Source organism: Oncorhynchus mykiss, chromosome 11 (genome assembly GCF_013265735.2).
Source record: "Oncorhynchus mykiss isolate Arlee chromosome 11, USDA_OmykA_1.1, whole genome shotgun sequence".
Classification (NCBI taxonomy): domain Eukaryota; kingdom Metazoa; phylum Chordata; class Actinopteri; order Salmoniformes; family Salmonidae; genus Oncorhynchus; species Oncorhynchus mykiss.
The window spans coordinates 23996579-24020496 of record NC_048575.1 but is presented as its reverse complement, the minus strand read 5'-3'; the positions used below and the strand labels follow the sequence as shown (position 1 = coordinate 24020496).

Below are 23918 nucleotides of genomic sequence, written 5' to 3'. Positions count from 1 at the left end.
GGAGGAAAGAGGTAATTGGGACACAGTGATAGGAAAGATGAAAGAGATGCTGGTTAGTGTTGGTCACAGAGACTAATCATGACAACAATCCACCTGTCATTAAGGTGTGTAATTTCATACAGTATTTATACAGTTGATTACCAACTAAACAGATCCTGTCCATACTGTATGTGGTGTTACCATACTACACCAATGTAATTACACAGAGCAATTTACCTCTAGTAGGGGGCAACAAACTAGATCATCAACATGTTCCTGCAAAAGTCATGCTGTTGTCACAATATTAAACATGAACAAGATTAACCATGATGATAACACGTTCACATGAGTTGGCAACGCAACATTAACCAAACAGATGCACATTCCCCAAAACCTTGACTGCCAGAGCATGTCCTATTTTTCCATAAAGACACATGGACCTCACTAAACACTTCACACGGATATGTGTTTACAGGGCTTGGAAGATCCTAGTGGGCTCAACATAGGAGGGCTAACGACGTTGAGAGTCCAGGTAAAGAATGAGGGGTGTTGCAGCTCTGTTGGTGTTATTGTGTGGTGGTCGGACTGGGGCAGAGATCGAGGGCATATTCACAGGGATTGAGATCACTTCTGAGATACATGTGGAGGGAGAGAGGGCAGAAAGTCAGGAAGCTAATAGTCAAATCCTAGAAGACTCAGGGAGAAGCTGCCAGCCTGACATTTATTTTACTGATAAAGATAGAAGGAATGGAGGCCAGGCTGAAAGCGACTGAGGAGGAGCTAAGCAGCTAGGAGTCTACAGTGGCTGTCCTACAGACTGAGATCAAAGGTATCAATTAATAGACTATTTAAACCGTTAGACCTGTTATTTTTCTCTTTTAAAAATAAATAATGGATTCAAAAATGGCTGATTCATAAACTGAGCTCACCTTAACGCTCGGCTGTTTTGTCCATTATGGTTAAGGTCTTTAATGTCTCAAACGATGGCCCTTAAAAGCTCGCTAAAGCTTACATCCCAACTGAGCACCACAGTGGTTGAGCTCAGGGACTTGAAGGCCAGACTGACAGGGGCGGAGTCTACAGTGGCTACCCTACAGACAGTGAATGAAGGTAATACGAAATTCATAGATTTGCACTACGCCCTTTCAATAATCGGTCTTGAAAGCTTGCTATTCATATTTCTCCAGGTCTTACATCCCAACTGGGCATCACAATGGCTGAGCTCAGGGATATGGAGAGCCAGGTGGGGGAGCTGAAGAAGAATGCAGGTAACATTGTTACCTGCATTCTACAATCTCATTTACCGAGTCTGTGGTCATGACAGTTATTTTATTTAAAGATTGTGAGTATCATTTCCATTCCAAATCGTACAGTATTATCCCCCGAGCATACGGTATTCACAAGCTGTCAAATTATGATTTAGGATTGTTATTAATGATCTGTATATTATCAATGTGTTAGGTCTATGACGATCAAGATAATTTCAGCAACATCAATGTCATCCTGCTATTCACTCAGTAAATCTCAGTGTTGTGGAATATAAATAAAAGCAGGGGACCGAATGGCTAGTGAACAATTTGTAAAAATGATACTGTGTGTAGACTGCATGTGTTGCAAATGGGAATGCAAATGTCCATAATTGTGCAATGAAGAGCACAAACAATGAAGCTGTAAACGACTTCGAGCTAATTACAACTTCTTCAATATTAACAAAATTGGAGTGTAATACTTGATGAAAAATTAACAGGAATGCTGGCCTCTAAACTTTGTGGCATCTCTTATCTTCCATAAGCCTCTTACAGCTTTCCAGGTAGTCTTGATCTAACTTTTCCTTTGGACTAGCTCCCCAGACTAGCTCCCAAGAGTAGCTCCCCAGTCTAGCTCCCAAGACTAGCTCCCCAGACTAGCTCCCCAGACTAGCTCCCCAGACTAGCTCCCAAGACTAGCTCCCAAGACTAGCTCCCAAGACTAGCTCCCAAGACTAGTTCCCCAGACTAGCTCCCCAGACTAGCTCCCCAGACTAGCTCCCCAGACTAGCTCCCCAGACTAGCTTCCCAGACTAGCTCCACAGGCTAGCTCCACAGGCTAGCTCTGTGTTGTAAATCATTGAATATCCCTGAAACATGGGATTACTTTAAATTAGGAGTGTATTTTATGACAAATGCATATTCTACCACAAGCAGTCACATTTGACAATTTCTCTTGCCAATTCCCTCCATTCAGTCTTATACTAAATAATTCAACACAGACCACTTTGGCTGTACTTTAGGCCTATTTACAATGAATCGTCCAGTAACACTGGGTGTTTGGGCCAGGCCCTTTCCTATGTGGGAGTGAGGGCAGGGGGAGTTCCCAGTTGTTTGGGAAAGAAGTGAAGAGTAGGAACAGATGACATCATAATGGAACACAGCAGTAAGAGGAAGGGGGGGGTATTTGTGGTCCCTCTCCAATCTAGCTAGTAAAACGTGATATTCATACTAACAGTCAGACCTGGTTTTAAATACTATTTGAAATATTTGCTCTAGCTTACCTGGAGTGCCAGATGGGCGGGTTTTGCTGGTCAAAAGTACTGCACTATGAAGGGAATAGGGTGCCATTTTGGACACAGACAGTTTGTTGTGTAAGGTTGTTATGGTTCTATTACTTATTACGTATTGTGATTGTGTTGTGGTACAAGAGTTAGTTGTGGTTGTGTTTGTGGTCTCACCGTTCTGGTACCAGAGCATCTGGAAGCCCGTCATGGCAATTGAGGAGTCAGTGTGGAACACCATATGAAGGGAGGAACTAGTCGTGGTGTTAGCCGGAGGGGGCGTGCTCCCACAGTACGAGCCAATCAGAGGGGCTTGATCATTGGGACCATTGTACAGCTGGGGAAAATATCAAAACAGGTTAGGAACTGTTAGCTATTCTGAGAAAACTGAATAAATATTAGAATAAAGCTACAAATACAAGCATACACATATTTGGCTAGCTTCACGGGACTTCAGAGCTACAGGAAATGTATATAAATTCAAACATATGTACTAATAACCTGAAATATGGCTTCCTATTGTAAACATAATGTGTTAGTATAGTGGTGAGGTGGTGACAATGCAACAATAAGCTCCATTGTCTTGGCATGGTGTATTCTTATGTAACAGACCAGAACAGAGAGAGGGGAGGAGAGAGGAGATGAGATGAATGAATCCTGACATATTCTGAGGCCTGAAAGGGAGGTGGAAACTGGGGGGGAGGGGGTCTAATCTAAGAAGGGCAGTGCCTTCAGAAAGTATTCACACTCCTTGAATTTCTCCACATTTTGTTGTGTTACAGCCAGAATTTAAAATGGATTAAATAGAGATTTTGTGTCACTCGCTTAGAAACAATGCCCCTAATGTCAGTGGAATTATTAATAAAAAATGAAAAGCAAAATATTCAACCCCTTTGTTATTACAAGCCTAAATAAGTTCAGCAGTAAAAAAAGTTCTTAACAAGTCACATAATAAGTTGCATGGACTCACTCTGTGTGCAATATTTGTCATGTGCCGAATACAGTGCCATTTTTAAGTAAAAAAATAGGTATTAGGTGAACAATAGATAAGTAAGAAAATAAACAACAACAGTAAAAAGACAGTGAATTATAACAGTAGCGAGGCTATATACAGGCACCGGTTAGTCAGGCTGATTGAGGTAGTATGTACATGTAGATATGGTTAAAGTGACTATGCATATATGATAAACAGAGTAGCAGTAGCGTAAAAGAGGGGTTGGCGGGTGGTGGGTGTCGGGACACAATGCAGATAGTCCGGGTAGCCAATGTGTGGGAGCACTGGCAGTCGGGCTAATTGAGGTAGTAATGATGTACTGGGCCATACGCACCACCCTCTCAAGTGCCTTGAGGTCGGAGGCCGAGCAGTTGCCGTACCAGGCAGTGATACAACCAGGATGCTCTCAATGTTGCAGCTGTAGAACCTATTGAGGATCTGAGGACCCATGCCAAATATTTTAGTTTCCTGAAGGGGAATAGGCTTTGTCGTGCCCTCTTTACAACTGTCTTGGTGTGTTTGGACCATTCTAGTTTGTTGGTGATGTGGACACCAAGGGACTTGAAGCTCTCAACCTGCTCCACTACAGCCCTGTCGATGAGAATTGGGGCGTGCTCGGTCCTCCTTTTCCTGTAGTCCACAATCATCTCCTTAGTCTTGGTTACGTTGAGGGATAGGTCTCTGACCTCCTCCCTATAGGCTGTCTCGTCGTTGTCGGTGATCAGGCCTACCACTGTTGTGTCATCTGCAAACTTAATGATGGTGTTGGAGTCGTACCTGGCCACACAGTCGTGTAATAGTGTATAATAGAGTATAATAATACGTGTTTAACATTCTCTTTCAATGACTACCTCATCTCTATAACTCGAACATACAGTTATTTGTAAAGGTCTCTCAGTCGAACAACAACAGATTCAACCACAAAGACCAGGGAGGTTTTCCTACACCTCGCAAAGGGCACCTATTGGTAGATGGGTAAAAGCAGACACTGAATATCCCTTTGAGCATGGTGAATTATTCATTACACTTTGGATGGTGTATCAATACACCCAGTCACTACAAAGATACAGGCGTCCTTCCTAACTCAGTTGCCAGAGAGCAAGGAAAGCACTCAGGGATTTCACCATGAGGCCAATGGTAACTTTAAAACAGTTACAGAGTTTAATGGTTGTGGTAGGAGAAAACTGAGGATGGATCAACAAACGTGTAGTTATTCCCCAATACTAACCTAAATAACAGAGAGAAAATAAGGAAACCAGTACAGAAAAAAATATTCCAAAACATGCAAAGTGTTTACAATAAAAACACTACAGTAAAACATGTGGCAAAGAAATGCACTTTATGTCCTTAATACAAAGCATTATGTTTGGGGCAAATCCAACACAATACATCACCGAGTACCACTCTTCATATTTTCAAGCATGGTGGTGGCTGCATCATGTTATGGGTATGCTTGTCATCGGCAAGGACTAAGGAGTTTTTCAGGATTAAAATAAACGGAATAGAGTTAAGAAGAGGCTAAATTCTAGAGGAAAACCTGGGTCAGCCTGCCTTCCAACAGATACTGGGAGACAAATTCACCTTTCAGCAGGACAATAACCTAAAACACAAGGCCAAACATACACTGGAGTTTCTTACCAAGACGACATTGAATGTTCCTGAGTGGCCTAGTTACAGTTTGACTTAGATCTATGGCAAGAATTGAAAATGTTTGTCTAGCAATGATCAACAACCAACTTGACAAAGCTTGAAGAACTGAGACAGATGTCTCAAGTTGAGGGAGCGTGCAACTGGCACACTGACTGCAGAAATGTTCACCAAAGCTGTTGACAGAGATTTGAATGTTCATTTCTCAGCCATAAGCCGCCTCCAATGTCATTTTAGAGAATTTGGCAGTACGTCTGACAGGCCTCACAACTGCAGACCACATGTATGGTGACGTGTGGGTGAGCGATTTGTTGATGTCAACGTTGTGAAAAAGATTGGATCGATGTGTGCGACAGCATGTTCCAGTTCCCGCCAATATCCAACAACTTCGCACAGCCATTGAAGAGTGGGACAACATTCCACAGGTCACAATCAACAACCTGATTAACTCTATGCGAAGGAGATGTGTCCTAAGACTCCTATGTGCCTAAAAACTCACCAAATTCACTGAGAATACATTACATAGGATGAAGAAACAATACTCCATGCCACAGCTCCATACTACTTGTCAGACATCCTCTTTCTTGTGCTTTTTGAGGTGAAACGAGCCAATAGCTATCACAGACTCCGGACTTGTGGTTTGAATTGAAGCAGGCAGTCCATAAGCGCAGACAAAGGATATCAAGGATCTGGAAAGATTCATTATGGAGGAATGGTCTAAGATCCCTCCCAATGTGTTCTCCAAGCTCATATTTTTTTTTAAATAAAAAGGCTCATTGTCATTATCCTCGCAAGGGTAAGGTGCTAGAGTATTGAAAACGGGTGTTAAAAATGTACCCATCTTTTTTAGACAGTTTCATTTTTATTACTTGTTAAATCAAATCTATTTCACTGACCAACTGTATTAGTATAACATATTATAATTGTCCAAATGTTATTAGCATACACTATAGCTCAGTATGTGTGTTATTTATTTGATATAGTATTTTTTGCTCATCTTTATCAATGGTGCCAATAATTATGGATCCCACTGTATGTCTACATGTCAGTGAATGGATTTAGAGGCCTAAGATTGAAGAGGTGAAATTAAAGCTGGATAGATGAATCATTCCCTGTTAAGACCTCTGTGTTATTGATGTTAACCTACTCTACCTCCTCTGCACTAACCAGGCCATACATTCTATGGGGGTTAGAGGTCAGATGTTAGACCAGGTAATGACGAGGATGAAGAATATGACCTTTCATGTAATACAAAGCTTGACATCTCAGATTCATTACATCCAAAAGTAAACAAACAGAAAGATTACCATAAGCCTGTGGATATACTGTGAGGACTAAAGGACAACGCAGACCAATATCACTACAGAGTTGAATTACGATTGTGTAATGTGTTATTGGTGATTTGCAACAAGGTTATTGTTCCCTCCGTTACAATCAACATTATTTGAGAGTACAATGTCATGACAATCTTCACGAGACATTTCTGTTTTGTACACTGAAAATTATAAAATGTTTGGCATTCATTTCGACCAGGGCCCATAGGGGTGTCAATTGTGCCATACAGTGTTCTATGAGTAAAATACTTAGACTGGCACCATAAAGTTGCAGGTCTGTGGAATAGAGTAGAGGCAACAAAAACAGTGGTGAGATCAGCCTAGCCAAATAGGAGGGGCAGCAGGAGGAGGTGAATTACCAGTCTCCAGGAAATCTAGACCCGCACAGAATGAGTCTATTTAACTACAAGAGCCCATGATGTCATCCATGTGTGCTGGGGTTGTCATGGTGACCAGGGGGCGAGTTGAAAACAGCACTATTTTGTTTCCACAAAGACATTTATTTCCAGTGAGTGAGTTAGATGAAGAGCCATAGAACTCACTTGTATTATGTAAGCCATGAAAGGTCCGCCTTGTAGCATGTTCTAAGAAATGAGGTCTTCCTTGAAAATCATGTCAAAATGAACCCCTGAAGAAAACCTGTGAGAACTTGTGCAGATCACAGGAACCCCTGAAGAAAACCTGTGAGAACTTGTCCAGATCACAGGAACCCCTGAAGAAAACCTGTGAGAACTTGTCCAGATCACAGGAAACTGTCTATCAACTACTTCCCATGCAGGTTTCAGTCACATTCTATTTCAGCTCAGTCCAGGACAATAGTAACTATTGTACAGAGGAGAGAGAGCTGAAATCCAACTTCTCACTAAGAAATATATTTTAAAGATTGCATCAAAACTCACACCTATCAGGTAATGTCAAAAGTGTTGATGCATGTAGTGAGAACCAGTCACTGTGTACACTATCTCCAGAGTATAAGCTGAGTCAGAGGTCCATCTGTCTCCTGCTCCCTGTCCATGTGGTGAGTCAGTAGAGCACAGCGGAGGAAACTGATACTTCCTCCCAGAATTGAATAGGCCAACCCATCACCAATGACTACTAACACGCAACACTAATCACATGAAGGGGGTTCTGACCTCCTGACCTGACGATGCCTTTCCTGGAGTGATGTCATCCGGGAGAACAGAAAGCTCAGGCCAGGTCAACAGGGACAGTTTCTCAGTTTCAACCTCTTTCATTTAGATCCATTCAGTTTCCAAATGTTATGATGCTACTCTGATTAGAGTTCATTAAACCGCACTAGCATCACATTATCTTGCACTGTTTCCCAAAGGACGCCACCCACCTTGACGTAGTCGAAACTACAGACGCTGGTCCCCTCCAGGTCAAAGGTCATGAAGGTGTAGTTGATGGTGTTGCCCATGGAGGCCTGGATGGTCCAGCTACACATGGAGTTGTGGGGGTAGGTGTTGGGGTAGTTCAGAGACTCAATCTCCCCACGCGCCTGGTTGGCGATCAGCACACCTTGACAGTCTACGGAAGACAGAGAGTGAGCTCATAGTAATGTGTTTAGTGAATTTAGCAGTATTCCATTTACTAGATTTCATGGTGATATAAGGATATATTTGCTTGTTACCAAAATATATTCCAATATTAAAAGGAAATAAATGTACATTGTGTTTTAGGACAGAAATGTCAAGCTTAAGCATGGGAGCCAACAAAAAGGCAAACGTTGTACTTTTCAACTGAGAGTCAAACTGAACGTTTGTTATTTTTCCAGGAATAACTAAATAAATCTTCAGAGCAGAGCTGACCTCTCTGTATAAACCTAAGTGACAATTAGTGTTCCAGGGACAGAATGAGAACATGAGTCCAGGGCCAAATTGGAAAGCGCTGTGACAGAAACAAAACAAGATAGACTTCACTAAGAGTGACCTCTTGTTCTTTCAGCATGACTTCCAGAAAGCCCATTTGACAACACTGACAATAAGAACAAAAGCCAGTCCCCACTCTGACATTCTTTTGTAGTGCGAGTACCTCTGGCAACTCGGTCTCCTCACCTCTCGAACCTCAAGAGTGCGTTCCCTAACCCCATTTCCATGGAAACCAAACAAAAGGCACCCTGGGATACCACTTGCAAGCCTCTTAGGTATGGTACGGCATGAACTGTAGTAAGGTTTACTGTATCTCAAGATTCAAATGTAACTATGTCAAAGTAAACATGTACAAATTGGATAACAAGAAAGTAAAATGGAACCTACAAAATGATAACAAAATCAACATGAGCGTACCAGCTCAAGCAGCAAACAGAGATGGCTGAATGTCTTTGGAAAGCCAGATGGCTTATAATCACCCAACAGCTCCATTAGGACACATCAATTACATGGAGTGGCTACTGGGGAGGTATATTTGCGTAAAGCTAGACGTGTGCGTGTGTGTGTGTGTGTGTGTGTGTGTGTGTGTGTGTGTGTGTGTGTGTGAGAGAGAGATAGATGCTCACTGGTTGTGTACATGGCCACGAAGCCTCCAGCTGCGACGACACTGTCTGTGCGTAGTTTCACATAGAGCTCACTCCTACTGGAGTTGATTGGGGCGGGCAACTGAGACCCACACAGGTTGGCCAGCTGTGGAGCATTAGTGCTGTTCCCATCGTACACCTACGGACAGACGGGCGGACAGATGGGCAGGCAGGCAGACAGACAGACAGACATTATATTAGATATCGAAAGGGGCAAGGGATATGCTTTTCTTTCAGCAACGTCATAAACACATATGGTCTCTCCTGTTCAATTTCAGTTTGTACTGACTGACTGTTATGTGGGTGTGATAACCTTGAACAGTGCTCTGTACTCACAGCCAGGTAGTCATATGTACAGCTGGTGCTGGACTCCAGATCGAAGTCACCAAAGCTGAGAGTGATCAGGCTCCCAGCGCCGGCCTTGATCAGCCAGTAGCACTCAGCGTTAGTGTGGTAGGGTAGGGGGTAGTTAGGAGAGGAGAACCCTCCCGAACTGGTGGTCAGAGTACCTCCACAGCCTAGGTTGGGAAAGGGCATGAACAAAAGGAGAGGAATAGGAGGAGAGAGGTACAAACAGAGGGATGGAGTTAAGATTTGGAGTATTTCAAGTATAGTACATTTTAGGGTATGTATCACAATACCTGTTGAAGATGATGCTAATGAAATAGACATTTCTCCCACACACCCACCTGTCTGCGTGCCGTCCCAGTGTGCCCTGAAGCCAGGGAAGGTGGCAGAGGAGTCAGAACGGAACATGAGCCACAGGCGGTTGCTATGGGACACCATCATTGGAGGCCTCTGGTTGGAGCAGAACTTGCCAATCAGAGGAGAGGTTTCATAACCGCCATCTCTGTGGGACAGAGAGAACAGTGGGAGATACAAATAGTGGCATTTAAGTTGCTGGCTATATTAACAGCTTTCGTCTCGTCACGCTTGCTGACATAGTTCTCATTTGATTCTAATCACATTATTGTACATTGGTTTCACAGTCACTCACTTTGGCATGGGTTCTCTTGCCTGGCTAGCTGCTAACTACACCAAAATGACTGCTCAAGTGAAATTGAATCATACAACTGACAAACATCCTCCTGTAACAGCTGAATAAGATCAGGCCCGTTATGACTGGGTGCTCACCTGATCTCTACATAGTCGAAAGCACAGTTGGGTGGTGAGCCCTCCATATTAAAGTCAGTGAAGTTGAGCATGATCTGCATGTTGACCCCAACGATGATCTTATAGATACACTGGCGGTTGTTGGGGTAGTTACTGGGAAAGTTAGGAGAGCTGAGTTCTCCTGTAGGGGAGGTGAAAGTCTCACTACAGTCTGGGGAAGACATGAGAGGAATAGGATTTAGTGAATATGAGGGGAAAGATGGGGTTAACATAAGGTTAGTCTTGCAGTACCAGACCTCAACACCATAACACCAAACACCATAAAGGGGTAATGTTGTGTGCAGTAAATTACAGTACCATTCAAGCAAGAGGCAAAGCATTGGTCAAACTCGGATATAATCTTCTACTTTACTACTGCCATCTTTTCTGTATGTTTTCTTGTTTTGTTTTCTTTATTTTGTTATAAAGGTTTGAACCCCCTCTAACCCTAGTTTCGCATCTATTTTATGTGACAAGTTATTTTCTATTTTTCTGTTAATTTGAATTCTTGATGTTGTTGAGGGTAACAGTACCCGTAGTGGTGGGGATTCCTTCTTCCTAACCCTCATATATCACAGATTTTATGTGACTTATTCTGTGAATGAATGTGTTGTTGGGGGGGGGGGGGGGGGGGTTGTAAATGGAAAAAGCGGTTGCCAAAGGTAACCGTAATGTTTCTTGTTGCCGAGGGTAACCGTACCGGTGGTGGCATCGATGGAGACATAGTTGGCAGAGAAGCCTTCGGTTGCTAGGCTGATGTCGGAGACAAAGAGGACAGTCATCAGGTTGTCTGTGCTGGTCAGAGAGGGAGGGACGGACCGACCGCAGTACCTGGAAAGAGATAGGCCGCATGCGGAGGGGGAAAAAAGGGTTATTCTTTCCCAAACAATCAACAGAAGTTAACTGAAGTTTGAGTTGATGTCGAGTTGGGAGTAAATTATCACGAGAGTGAATCACTTCTAGAGTGCATATTGACTTTGAATCATGCCAAGGTTCACACACATTAACATGATTTATGGTAATCACCATATTGCCACGGGTTCTTAACACCTTGACATGGGTTTGTTTGCGTGTACTGTACTCTACCTGCCAAGCTTGGTCCCAGTCGCCACGGTGCCATTGTCATACACCTCTACGTAGTCATAGTTACAGCTGATGTGGTACTCCATGTTGAAGGAGGTGAAGGACAGGCGGATGAGGTTGCCTGGGGCGACAGAGATGTACCAGGTGCAGTTGGCTCCATGGGGGTAGTTGTTGGGATGGCCAGGGCTGGTGAGGGAGCCCGATGGGGCATTAAGAGTAGCGCCACAACCTGGCATCGTGGTATCAAACAGGGAAACAGGCTCAAAATTACTATTATTTTTACACCTCATTCATAGTCAACACAATTCATATATGTTTTTAAATATTATACAGAGACAAAGGATTTGTCCCAGGACACATAGGCTCACAGATACCACTCACTGACAACACATACACACTACTAGATACTTGAGCTTTAAGTTAAGGCAGAATAAACTACATATCTCATGAGTGCCAGGGGCTTACCCTCCATAGCAGAGTCATAGGCTGCGGTGAAGCCATGGTTGGAGACAGACGAGTCAGTCTTGAAGCGGATGTACATGGACCTCTGGGTGGACTGGAGCATGGCTGGCATGGTGTTGCCACAGTATGTACCAATCAGAGGAGAGCTCACCGTGGAGCCGTCCCTTACCTGGGGGGGGGGGTAAAGAAAGAGAGAGAAAGAGAAAGAAAGAAAGAAAGAAAGGAGAGAGAAAGAGAGAGAAAGGAGTGAAAGATAGAAAGAGAGAGAAAGAAAGAGCGCGCGAGAGAGAAAGAAAGAGCGCGCGAGAGAGAAAGAAAGAGCGCGAGAGAGAGAAAGAAATAAAGAAAGAACATTTTGCATGAGGGTCTGCTATACAAATTGATGGAAAGTGGTGTTGGGGATTAAACATGATAAAATAAATGTACACAAACAACAAGTGTGCAGTTAAAACTGGCAAAACAACACACACATTTCTTTCCACAGGGCCTTAGGGTGAGACAGGGATGCAGCTTAAGCCCCACTCTCTTGCATATATACTGACTAGTACAAGGGTACTAGAACAATCTGCAGCACCCTGCCACACCCTACTAGAATTTGAAGTAAAATGTCTGCTGTTTGCTGATTATCAGGTGCTTTTGTCCCCAATCAAGGAGGGTCTACAGCAGCACCTAGATCTTCTGCACAGATTCTGTCAGACCTGGGCCCTGACAGTAAATCTCAGTAAGACAAAAAATAATGGTGTTCCAAAAAAGGTCCAGTTGCCAGGACCACAAAAAACAAATTCCATCTAGACACCGTTGCCCTAGAGCACACAAGAAAACTATATATATCTCATCCTAAACATTGGCGCCACAAGTAACATCCACAACGCTGTCTCTTAGATCCTTCACAAGGCAAGAAGGGCCTTCTATGCCATCAAAAGTAGCATAACATTTGACATACCAATTAGGATCTGGCAAAAAATACTTGAATCAGTTATGGAACCCATTTCCCTTTATGGTTGTGAGGTCTGGGGTCCTCTCACAAATCAACAATTCACAAAATGGGACAAACACCAATTTGAGACTGCATGCAGAATTCTGAAAAAATATCCTCCATGTACAACGTAAAACACCAAACGCATGCAGAAGAGAATTAGGCCGATACCCACTAATGATCAAAATACAGAAAAGAGCCGTTAAATTCTACAACCACCTAAAAAGAAGCGATTCTCAACCCTTCCATAACAAAGCCATCACCTACAGAGAGATGAACCTGGAGAAGAGCCCCCTAAGCAAGCTGGTCCTGGGGCTCTGTTCAAAAACACAAACTAACCCCACAGAGCACCAGGACAACTACACAATTAGACCCAACCAAATCATGAGAAAACAAAAAGATAATTACTTGACACGTTGGAAAGAATTTACAAAAAAAGACCTGAGCAAACTAGAATGCTATTTGGCCCTACAGTGGCAGAATACATGACCACCGTGACTGACCCAAAATTAAGGAAATATTTACTATGTACATACTCAGTAAGCATAACCTTGCTATTGAGAAAGGCGAATGAAGGCAGACCTGGCAGTCAAGAGAAGACAGGCTATGTGCAAACTGCCCACAAAATGAGGTGGAAACTGAGCTGCACTTCCTAACCCCCGGCCAACTGTATGACCATATTAGAGACACATATTTCCCTCAGATTACACAGACCCACGATTTGTGACCTGTTGCCACAAGAAAAGGGCAACCAGTGAAGAACAAACACCATTGATAATACGACAGGGGTTGGGTTAAATGCGGAAGACACATTTCAGTTGAATGCATTCAGTTGTACAACTGACTAGGGGTCCCCCTTTCCCTTATTTATGTTTATTTATTTTCCCTTTTGTACTTTAACTATTTGCACAACGTATATAGCCATCATTTTGTAAATGTCTCTATTCCTTTGGAACTTTTGTGAGTAATGTTTATTGCAATTTTTTTATGGTATATATTGTATATGGTATATTATTTCACTTTTGTTAATTATCTATTTCAGTTGCTTTGGCAATGTAAACAAACTCAGCAAAAAAAATAAACGTCCTCTCACTGTCAACTGCATTCATTTTCAGCAAACTTAACCTAAATATTTGTATGAACATAAGATTGAACAACAGACATAAACTGAACAAGTTCCACAGACATGTGACTAACAGAAATGGAATAATGTGTCCCTGAACAAAGGGGAGGGGGGGTCAAAATCAAAAGTAACAGTCAGTAGTATCTGGTGTGGCCACCAGCTAAACTTAGTACTGCAGTGTTTCTCCTCCTCATGGACTGCACCAGATTTGCCAGTTCTTGATGTGAGATGTTACCCCACTCTTCCACCTGCAAGTTCCTGGACATTTCTGGGGGGAATTTCTACATGATTCCATATGTGCTATTTCATAGTTTTAATGTCCTCACTATTATTCTACAATGTGGAAAATAGTAAAAATAAAGAAAAACCCTGGAATGAGTAGGTGTCCACTCTTTTGACTGGTACTGTATATTCATTGACAATGTTTGACAATCAGAGGCAGAATTCAAGAATGAAAGGCTGGAGTGAATTTTGAATACCTCAACAAAGTCATATACACAGGAGCCACTCTCGATGTCGAAGGTGAGGAAGTTGAGGGTGACAACGTAGCCCTGTGGTTGGTTGATGACCCACTCACACTCCTTGTTGTGGGGGTAGGCATCAGGGTGGTAGGGGGACCGGATCTGACCTGTCCCAGATAAGGTGCCACCACAGCCTGGGAAAGAGAGAACTCCATTGAGACAATTCTAGATGGCTATGCACAAACTAATTGGAAAAGGAGGTCAAGTTAATTAATTCTAATGGACTGCAAACCAGTGGCTAGATAATGAAAATGAACTGTAAGGACCTGTAAGAGAGCCTGCTAAATGACAAAACTGTAAATGGTCTTTTGGCTCAGATCACCATACACAACTGTTACACTTCACATACTGTATATGCAAATCCGGAGCGAAGAGAACCAGCATTGAGAACTTTGACACTAAGTAGTCCAGTCTGGCAGGCCATTTCCAGGTGCAGAAGATGGAGTGGAGGGTGGGCCATTAAAGTGCACACACACACTATTCACGGTGCGCGTCAAGAGTGTGTTTAATCACCAGAGATTGCCATTGCCGCAGGAAGACTTAGGGTTCAATAAGAGAGGTAGAGAACATTGAACAGAACACGACTATGTCAATAACTCAATTGTGCTGATATAACCTCAGTCTCTCTCTCTCTCTCAGCTGTTAAATAACACACAGGCCAGGCATACAGACATATGAGATGGCCACACACACACACAAAGCTGCATGGTGGGGGAGGGGGCAGAAGAAGCTGAATACACAACCCATTTTATCCTTCACATAAAAGCCTCACACTTTCAATAAGCTCTGCGGGGCAGCTGTGCTGAAATGTGATTACTACAGAGGTAGAGATTGGGGAGACGTGAGGACTAGAGATTTTAACTGCCTGGAGACCTCGTGAGAAGCACTACATGGATGCAGTACATTATCAGTAACCCTATATGTCACTGGGTCATGCTTTTTTGGCATATCTGAAGAGCTTGGGTTTGTTGGGGTTTTCCAGTGACAAGACAGTGAAGAGACAGTGTTTTGCCACTAGTGTGGTTAGACAGCGCTTGTGTTTCTCACCGACTTCGTATGTGGCCCTGAACCCGGCCCGGGTGATTGATCCGTCAGACTTGAAGCGGATCCAGAGAGCATTGGAGGAGGACAGGATGGGGGCAGGGATGGTGTTGCCACAGTACTTCCCAATCAGAGGGTCTGTCTCTGTGGAACCGTCACGGACCTGGGAAACACAACCAGGAGAGTCAAACACGAACAATGTTACGAGGACACAGAGATACAGGTACACACATCATAGCTAATCCCCCTCCCAGAGACAAAGCACCTTGACATCACCAACAATCTCAATCACAAACACACACATGCACACACACAGTTTTGTATTGCTATCCTTGTGGGGACCAAATAATTTATTCCCATCAAAAATCATTTTTTCCTTAACCCCAAACCCTTAACCTAACCATAACCCTAACCTTACCCCCCAAAACTTCTAACCCTAAAACTACACCTAACTGTAATGCCTAACCCTAACCTTAACTCTAATCCTAAACCTAACCTAGCATTTTTCATTGTGGACTGGGAAATTGTCCCCAAATGTCAGAATGTCTTTGTTTTACTATCCTTGTGAGGACTTCTGGTACCCACAAGGATAGATAAACAAAAACACACACACTACTGTACCTCCACATAGTCAAACACACAACCGCTGTGGGACTCCAAGTCCATGTGCGTGAAGTTGAGCGAGACAATCTCATTGGCCGGCAGGCGGATGACGTAGACACACTGGCGGTTGTGGGCGTAGTTATTGGGCCAGTTGGGGGAGATGATGATGCCCTCGCTCTCTGTAAAGGTTCCTCCACAACCAGGGTCAGCTAGAACAGAGAGAGACGGACACATGACCTTCAGTTGGAGAGGGAGATCCTTTAGAATAGCCTAGTCCCAGACCACTTTGGGATGTTTATGGAATTTATGGAATGACCATAGGAATGAGCAAAACAGCACAAAGATCTGGGACCAAGAAAAGCTGCATATGACATTGCAAAACATAGAGAATCCTTGTAATAATCCTATCCTTATCAAAGGTCAGTTGTTAACAGTAGTTGATATGACAGAGATCTCTTACATGGAGAGGTGGTGTATGTGATGTGGAAGCCACGGTCAGAGTTAGAGAAGTCCGAGTGGAACCGGATCCATGCTGCAGGTCCCGTGGTCTGGAGAGGGGCGGGAGACACATTGTGGCAGTACTTCCCTAGAACCGTATCTTCTGGGAGTAGACCATCCCGAATCTAGAACACAGAACCAAGGGCAGACAACCATTACAGTAACAGACCTAGAACTTTCACAGTTGCGGATGAACATTTAAAATCTTAATATTCACATAATGTGTGGGGATATATATATATATATTCCACAGCTGAAGGGACATGTTGCCTGCCTCACCTCCAGGTAGTCATAGTTACAGTCAGGGTGGTTTTCCAGGCTGAGGGTTCCGAAGGCAAAGGTGATGAGCAGGCCGGGGGCCACGTCAACCGTCCAATAGCAGTCGCGGTTGGGTGGATAGTTGCCAGGGTAACCAGGTGAGTTGATGTTACCGTAGGGTTCGGTCAACTCCCCGCCACATACTGGAGGTGGAACAAACAGGTACATATTGCCGTGAGGAGAGGACTGCTATTTCAGGTAGACTGCAAATAATACATTTTGTCTAGGTCTCTTGCTAACACAGACGCGCACAGGCACACACAAGCACAGACACACACCTGGTGTTTGTGAGGTCCAGGCCACAGTGAAGCCGCCTGCGTTGACAGAATGGTCAGAGCGGAACCAAAAGTACAATGCATTGTGGGAGCTGAAGAGCTCTGCGGGGGAGCTGGTACCGCAGTACTTCCCTAACTGATAGGCCGAGGCGCTCTCGCCATCGTGGATCTGAAGGAAGTCAAAGTTGCAGTTGGCACTGTTCTCCAGCTCAAAGTGAGGGAAGGTGATCCGTAGAATCTGGGAAGAAATTAACACCACAGTATTAACACAGCATTAAATAACTATTCCACTTCTCTTGTACTCACTCATCTTCTACAGCTACTTGGCGTGCACAATGAATAGAACAAATGTCACATATTGTTAGGCATTCAAATCAACAAATGCTTATTCCATGGGATACTGCATTACTACTGATGTAACAGCATATGCCAAACTCTTTGTTAGACTGTGAGTCCAGTCTTGTCATGTGTAGTCTGGTCCAGGACCTGCCGCGTGTAAGTGACTGTGTGGCATTAGATTACACCGACCTTGTTGACGTCTGTTCTGATGACCCAAGCACAGCTGACCTGGTGGTCATACTGGTCACTACCAGGGGTGTTGGGGTAGCTGAATGTACCAGCCGGGCCAGTCAGGTAGCCTCCACACACTGACAACACACACACACACACAGGTAAGTGAAGCACACAGTACACACACTGTACAAACACAGCAAAACGCCCTGAAATAAGTCCATTTCTCTTTATCATTCCATAAAGACACAGATATACATGCAAAGCAGTGACGGCACAAACACATGCACACACCTTGCTGTGCGGTCTGGCAGGTTGGCCCTGTCCACTGGTCAGTGCAGGTACAGGTGAATCCATTGAGTCCATCGTTGCAGGTACCTCCGTTCTGACATGGGTTGCTGGCACACTCATTGACATTCTGGTCACAGTTCACCCCTCCCCAGCCAGGACTACAGGTACAGAGATACCCGTTGGAAGTAGGCTGGGGGGATACAGCAAAAATGTTACCAAAACCCAATTATAAACAGGGTTTTTTCAAGCCCTGAATGCTGATTGACTGACAGCTGTAGTATATCAGACTGTATACCACGTATATGACAAAACATGTATTTTTACTGGTCTAACTACGTTGGTACCCAGTTTATAATAGCAATAAGGCACCTTGGGTGTTTGTGGTATATGGCCAATTTACCACGGCTAAGGGCTGTATCCAGGCACTCCGCATTGCGTCGTGCATAAGAAGAGCCCTTAGCCGTGGTATATTGGCCACATACTACACCCCCTCATGCCTTACTGCTTAAATAATATACTGTATAGATGAAAACTGGACTAATCATAGGTTAAGGAGTAAAATCCTGGTTCTGAGAAACTGTGAAGCTGCTAGAGTCCCATGTAACCCACGCTCACCACACACTGTCCGTTGACACATGGATTGTTGGTCTGGCAGATATTGCTGCTCTGGGTGCATCCTGTTGGGCCGTAGCCATTTCCTGTGTAGTCTGGGGGACAGGTGCACACTGGGAGGGTGGAGCCTGGAAGCACAGAGACATAGTCAGGATACCTGATTAACTCACTCACCATAACATTAAAAGACACAGGGCATTTACTGGAGTGGGTATAAAGATGAGGGATAAGGGATACAGCACAAACAAGGACAATTTGTTAGAGAAATAAACCAAATCTCCCTAACAACCATGCAACAAAAGTATACTACATTTCCTCCCATAGGTGAATAGATCATTGATCTCTGGTGTCTCTGCTCTCTCAGCACTCACAGCCTCTACTCATAAGATAGCTTCATAATCTAGTCTCCTGGCTGTAACAATGTCTTCGTAGTGGATGTCAGCCATCGGGAGGTGAGAGAGAGCAGAGCTGTCAACGCCTGCTATAATGGCCCTGTCTTATCCTCACAGCCAGTGGTCATTAGGTGCCGTAAAGGTAGGTGTGTGTGTGTGTGTGCACGTTTACCTGGAGTGGAAGAGCAGGTAGCAAGGGGGTAGCAGCCTCCATTGTTATTGGCACAGATGTTAGCCTGAGTGCAGGTTCTCCCATCTCCTTCATAGCCTGGATACAGATCAATCAATTAACCAATCAATCAATCCACCAATGAACCAGTGGGTCTATACATTAGTCAAAAAGCAAGATTTTGAATTATAAAAAAGGGCCATAAAATACTGTTGAGCACAATGACAAATTATGAGAGACAGACAGGGACAGACGGAGGAGAGGTCGACAAAGTGAGATTGAAAACGAGAGAGACAGAAACTGAGCCAGAGGGGTATACACACAGAGATCTCTGAATGGGGCTAGCGCTGAACACACTACATAGTCAGGCATCTGCTTTTCATCAGAGCTATTTTACTGAAAACTACCAGGAGTCAGCTAGCATCCACCTGCCAGCTGGCATCCGCCGTAACCATGGACAGGAAAACAAGGACAGCTTTCTTCTGTGGTACACCAAATCCACCAGCTCAGTTTTGACTTTCAAACCAAGGGTTGTGTACGGACACTCTTACAGTAACCTGAGTAAGACCATGTTGGTCTAAATGTTGTGTATGTGTCACCCAGAGATCAGTTGTAGCAACAGAAAACATTGTCTAACTCCTAGAAAAATACCAGAAAACAGTACAGAGAGGAAGGTAAAGAAAGAAGAGGATCCAGAAGACAGTCCTCCAGATACAGATAATGGTACCTGGAGGACAGGTTCCACAGTGGAAGGAGCCCATGGTATTGAGACACTGGACCATGGGAGTAGTGGAGCATCCTCCGTTATTAGTGGAACACTCATTCACATCCAGACAGCTGTAGCCGTTGCCCTGCCATCCTGGGGGAATGCACAACAAACAGTGCTAAGGACATTTACTGTAATACAGGAAATCATTGTTTATTACACAGTTAGGCAGTGGCATATTATTCAAGGTTAACATTCACATTTAGTTTACAGATGCATTGTTTATTGTAATGATATACAAGCAAGCATAACATTTATTCTTTACTGATGCACACACACACACACACACACACACACACACACACACACACACACACACACACACACACACACACACACACACACACACACACACACACACACACACACACACAAAGCATCATAAAGATCCACACATCTTCACACATAGAACAGCCTGTGTTCCTCTGTAGAGTTCAGTTAATCACGATGGGGCTGTTCCCAGAGTAAAGAAATACGACCCAGATCCCTTAATGTCAGAGTATCACCTGAGAGGGGCAGTCCCGCTAGGAGCTAAGGACAGCCGTTTCCAAATGATATTCAATAACGCTCACGAATCGCAAATCTTGTGCTTTCTTGTACTTTCCCAAGTTCAAACCCTAGAAATACAGTAAAGTACAGATTTGCTGGAGCAATGTCTTTGTCTTAAGAAGTACTCTTGTATAACTGAATTTGAGAGCACTTCGACTCAAGATCAAAACATGCTATTTTGGAAGATGGAAGAAGCATCCATCTGGCAACCACATGGAGGTAACCAACCATGACAGCCATTTTGGGTCAGCAAACATCAGTTTCCTCAGACCTAATGCACAATACCATTGATGATAAGGAAACTGTGAGCACTGAGCGGCTCTCACCAGCAGGACAGGAGCCGCAGTAGAAGGATCCCTGGGTGTTGTAACAGGTCACAGGGGGGTTGGTGGAGCAAGGCTTCTGGGCAAGGCTACACTCATCCACGTCTGAGATACAGGCCGGGTTGCCGGCTGGGGCCATCCAACCATCATCACAAACACACTTAAACTTGGGCTGGAAGGAAATAACAAAACATGGCATGGCCTGGATTAATGTCAACTCCCATGAATAGAATATGTACAGAATGTGTACCGAGCACATTTAGATGCACTAGTAGTGAATCAATAATGTGAAATGACCTGCGTTATAGAAATACAGTCATTCTAGAGTCATTCTATTTCCATGACGATCATGGCCTACTGAGCCGAGACTCAATAAGATTAGCAAAGGGCCTTTAAAATAAAAAAAAAGAGGACAGAGGCATCTTTGCCTATAAATAATTGATTTGATTTGATATTCAAGGGGTAAATGGTCATAGCTACTCCCATGTAAGACCACCAGCACTGTACTAGTGGTAATGGATCGGTCCCTACTACTCAAAACCAGGTCTCAGATCTGTCATCACTATGAAAAATAAGTGTTTCATTGCTCTAGTCTACTCTAATAAAACGATATAAACATTAAGGCTATGGTAGCTAGCAGTGCTAAATCTAATCCAGTAATTGCTTTCTTCACAGGGCATTTATCACATTAAACTAATTGTTTGACGCCAAGGGACCAGGGTGAAGACGTTGGCTGAAATAAATGACCTTGTCTAGACAGTCTTCATTAATTAAATGAAAGTATCTTTGGCTAGTTAAACAGGGCAGGCGACAGCTAAGTAAAAGAAAATCCGACAATTCGGTTTTTATACAGATGAGATCCATGAAATCAAATAGGAGACCAACACTGTTGAATGATGATTGACAGTTACCACGTTCGGTGTGATTCTGTCTGCGTCGATGCATGTCCCATGGACACACAGGTCCTGGGTAGCACCCTGACAGTCGTCATAGCGGGTTGTACACAGGGTACCAGACCACTCTGGTGAACAGGTGCAACTGGAAGAGAAATACAAGAAGACAGATTCAGTGTGTGTGTGTGTGTGTGTGTGTGTGTGTGTGTGTGTGTGTGTGTCTCAGTGTGTGTGTGTGGCCTCACGTAAAGGATCCAGGGGTGTTGATACAAGTGGCTCCATTCTGACATCCCTGAGAGGTCCCAACAAAGATCTGGCACTCATTCACATCCACAGCACAGATGGGACCCTGCAGACACACAAAACCAGATTTAAACAGGAATAACACATACATGCAGCTTCGAAGCACACTCTCTCTCACTCCGTGTCAACTTCAGTGTCCACTTACCCCCCAGTTGCTGGGGCACATGCAGTGAAAAGAGTCCAGCAGGTCTAGGCAGGTGGCTCCATTCTGACAGGGATTACTGGTACATGTCTTTCTCTGGACCATCTTGGAGAGGCAGGGAGAGAGAAGGAGAGGACAGAGGCAGCGGGTAAGGGTGAGAGGAAGAGGATAAGGAGTTTGGAGTTAGGGAAATTATTTTTTGTTATAATAAGAGTAAGATTCATCATACTCAATATGTAACATGTAAGAAGTAGGCCCTACTGTACTTACCTGTTCTAGTGCTGTCACTTTAGTTTCAAGTGATGACACCTTTGTGTTGAGCGTATTGAGTTGGTTAGTGACATCAGGGGACGTTCCACCTCCATTTTGTTTTATATTGTCGATGTCAGCTTTGTTGGTTTTGATCTGAAATTATATGAAGTAAGAGGTAAAGAAGACTTGGTATGGAAGTTTTGATTTTACATGTTTCTTCACCATTATTAAATTCATGTTTTTAAAGAGTAATAACCATGCTACAATGAAATTAGATATTAATACATTTTGATCTTTGGTCAAATGCTGGTTGAATTGCAGAGTCTGCTCTTTCTAAGTTGTTAATGATTCATAGTATCATGTGAAAACACTCGCTTGTAGAGATGTTGAGAGACAGAACAAAGTCCTGAACAGATGGAATATTTTGAAGAATGTGCTTTTTGGACATATTTTCCTAAAGATAGTTACGTGAACAAGATAAGTGGATAAGAAAACGAAATAACTTCCCAATGTTCCAATTACCATATCTATGGAGATATCCACCACTTGATCTGATATGATTTCTACAACTTTAGCTGGAAAAAAAACTAACAAAGATGGATGCCTTTCGAAAAGATGGTACAAAACATGAAAACATTTGTACAAATGGTCTGTCAATGTGGATATGTTTATCCATTTAAGACTTTCTCTCGCGTGTGTGTGTGTACCTGACTCATCAGCTGAGTGAGGTCCTCATCTCCCACTTTGACACTGCCTGACCCTGAGGTCTGGAAGCGGATCTCTTTGTTATGGGTGGAAAAGACCAGGTGACCGTTCTCTGATACCATGCGTGGCCTAGGAGGACCAGATATTTATTTCAAATCATTCATTTACATGTGAACAGATTTAATGTATCAACATTTTAATTGTATATACACACAACACGTACCACTATACAGAAGATATGATATAGCATGTAGGTTAGGCACTAAATGCTGTTAATTTTTTTGGGGGGGGGATTTCGATGACAAATGAGCTCATTCTCCAATAGCAATAGATTAAATGCACCCTTTGGAGGTGATGCTTGGTTGAGCTTCGAAGATCAGAGTTGCTTGACTGAAGCGAACATATTTCCCGATAACTACATTTCTACCCGTTGCAATAATGCAAAGTTTATGTAACAAATTCAATCACTTTAGATAATTATTACATTACACAACTGCTTTTATCAGACACTGCATTCCTGCAGATTAACAAAATAAACTACAACCACAATTCCAACAACCACTGGCCATCACTAAAATCCTCTTTCATCACCAAACTCACTGGTCATTACTGATGTCCCTCTTGCTGCGAGGTCCTTGGGCGGCGTGCTCCCCTTGGTCACACTGTAGTCCAACCAGGAAGAGGAGGCCGAAGAGCAACCAGGAGAGCTGCTGTATCCGAGCCATGCTGAGAGAGTCTGGTCCCTGGACACCTGCTCTTCAGACACTATACTGCCGTACAGATCTGATTTAACACTAATGCCTCTAGAAAGGGACAGGGGAGGACAGGGGTGCACTTTGTCCCTACTGGTCTTCTTCTGGAAGCAGGCATTGGCAGCGACATAGAACCATAAAACACCCAAACCTACTCAACGATGAAAGGGGGAAGGCATTTTAAACACAATTATATACCGGTTATGTC

At 43.6% G+C, this 23918-nt stretch overlaps 1 protein-coding gene across 1 annotated transcript in view; it reads right to left on the bottom strand.

Annotated features, from left to right (window-relative positions):
- The window catches only part of cubn (cubilin (intrinsic factor-cobalamin receptor)), a 53001-nt gene extending 29092 nt beyond the window's left edge, over positions 1 to 23909 (bottom strand). Inside the window, exons 1-27 of the mRNA XM_021620557.2 lie at positions 23559 to 23909; positions 22961 to 23087; positions 22272 to 22406; positions 22005 to 22106; positions 21802 to 21905; positions 21575 to 21701; positions 20667 to 20835; positions 19753 to 19884; positions 19029 to 19124; positions 18468 to 18592; positions 17856 to 18042; positions 17580 to 17698; positions 17055 to 17289; positions 16738 to 16919; positions 16421 to 16583; positions 15979 to 16169; positions 15364 to 15520; positions 14275 to 14450; positions 11700 to 11865; positions 11238 to 11463; positions 10852 to 10982; positions 10134 to 10323; positions 9689 to 9849; positions 9336 to 9517; positions 8982 to 9138; positions 7827 to 8014; positions 2687 to 2846 (exon numbers count right to left, since the gene is read on the bottom strand). Of these exons, the coding sequence (XP_021476232.2) occupies positions 2687 to 2846; positions 7827 to 8014; positions 8982 to 9138; positions 9336 to 9517; positions 9689 to 9849; positions 10134 to 10323; positions 10852 to 10982; positions 11238 to 11463; positions 11700 to 11865; positions 14275 to 14450; positions 15364 to 15520; positions 15979 to 16169; positions 16421 to 16583; positions 16738 to 16919; positions 17055 to 17289; positions 17580 to 17698; positions 17856 to 18042; positions 18468 to 18592; positions 19029 to 19124; positions 19753 to 19884; positions 20667 to 20835; positions 21575 to 21701; positions 21802 to 21905; positions 22005 to 22106; positions 22272 to 22406; positions 22961 to 23087; positions 23559 to 23683 (4213 nt within the window). The 5' untranslated portion in view covers positions 23684 to 23909. The remainder of the gene's footprint in view (positions 1 to 2686; positions 2847 to 7826; positions 8015 to 8981; positions 9139 to 9335; positions 9518 to 9688; positions 9850 to 10133; positions 10324 to 10851; positions 10983 to 11237; positions 11464 to 11699; positions 11866 to 14274; positions 14451 to 15363; positions 15521 to 15978; positions 16170 to 16420; positions 16584 to 16737; positions 16920 to 17054; positions 17290 to 17579; positions 17699 to 17855; positions 18043 to 18467; positions 18593 to 19028; positions 19125 to 19752; positions 19885 to 20666; positions 20836 to 21574; positions 21702 to 21801; positions 21906 to 22004; positions 22107 to 22271; positions 22407 to 22960; positions 23088 to 23558) is intronic.
- Positions 23910 to 23918: the final 9 nt, after the last annotated feature.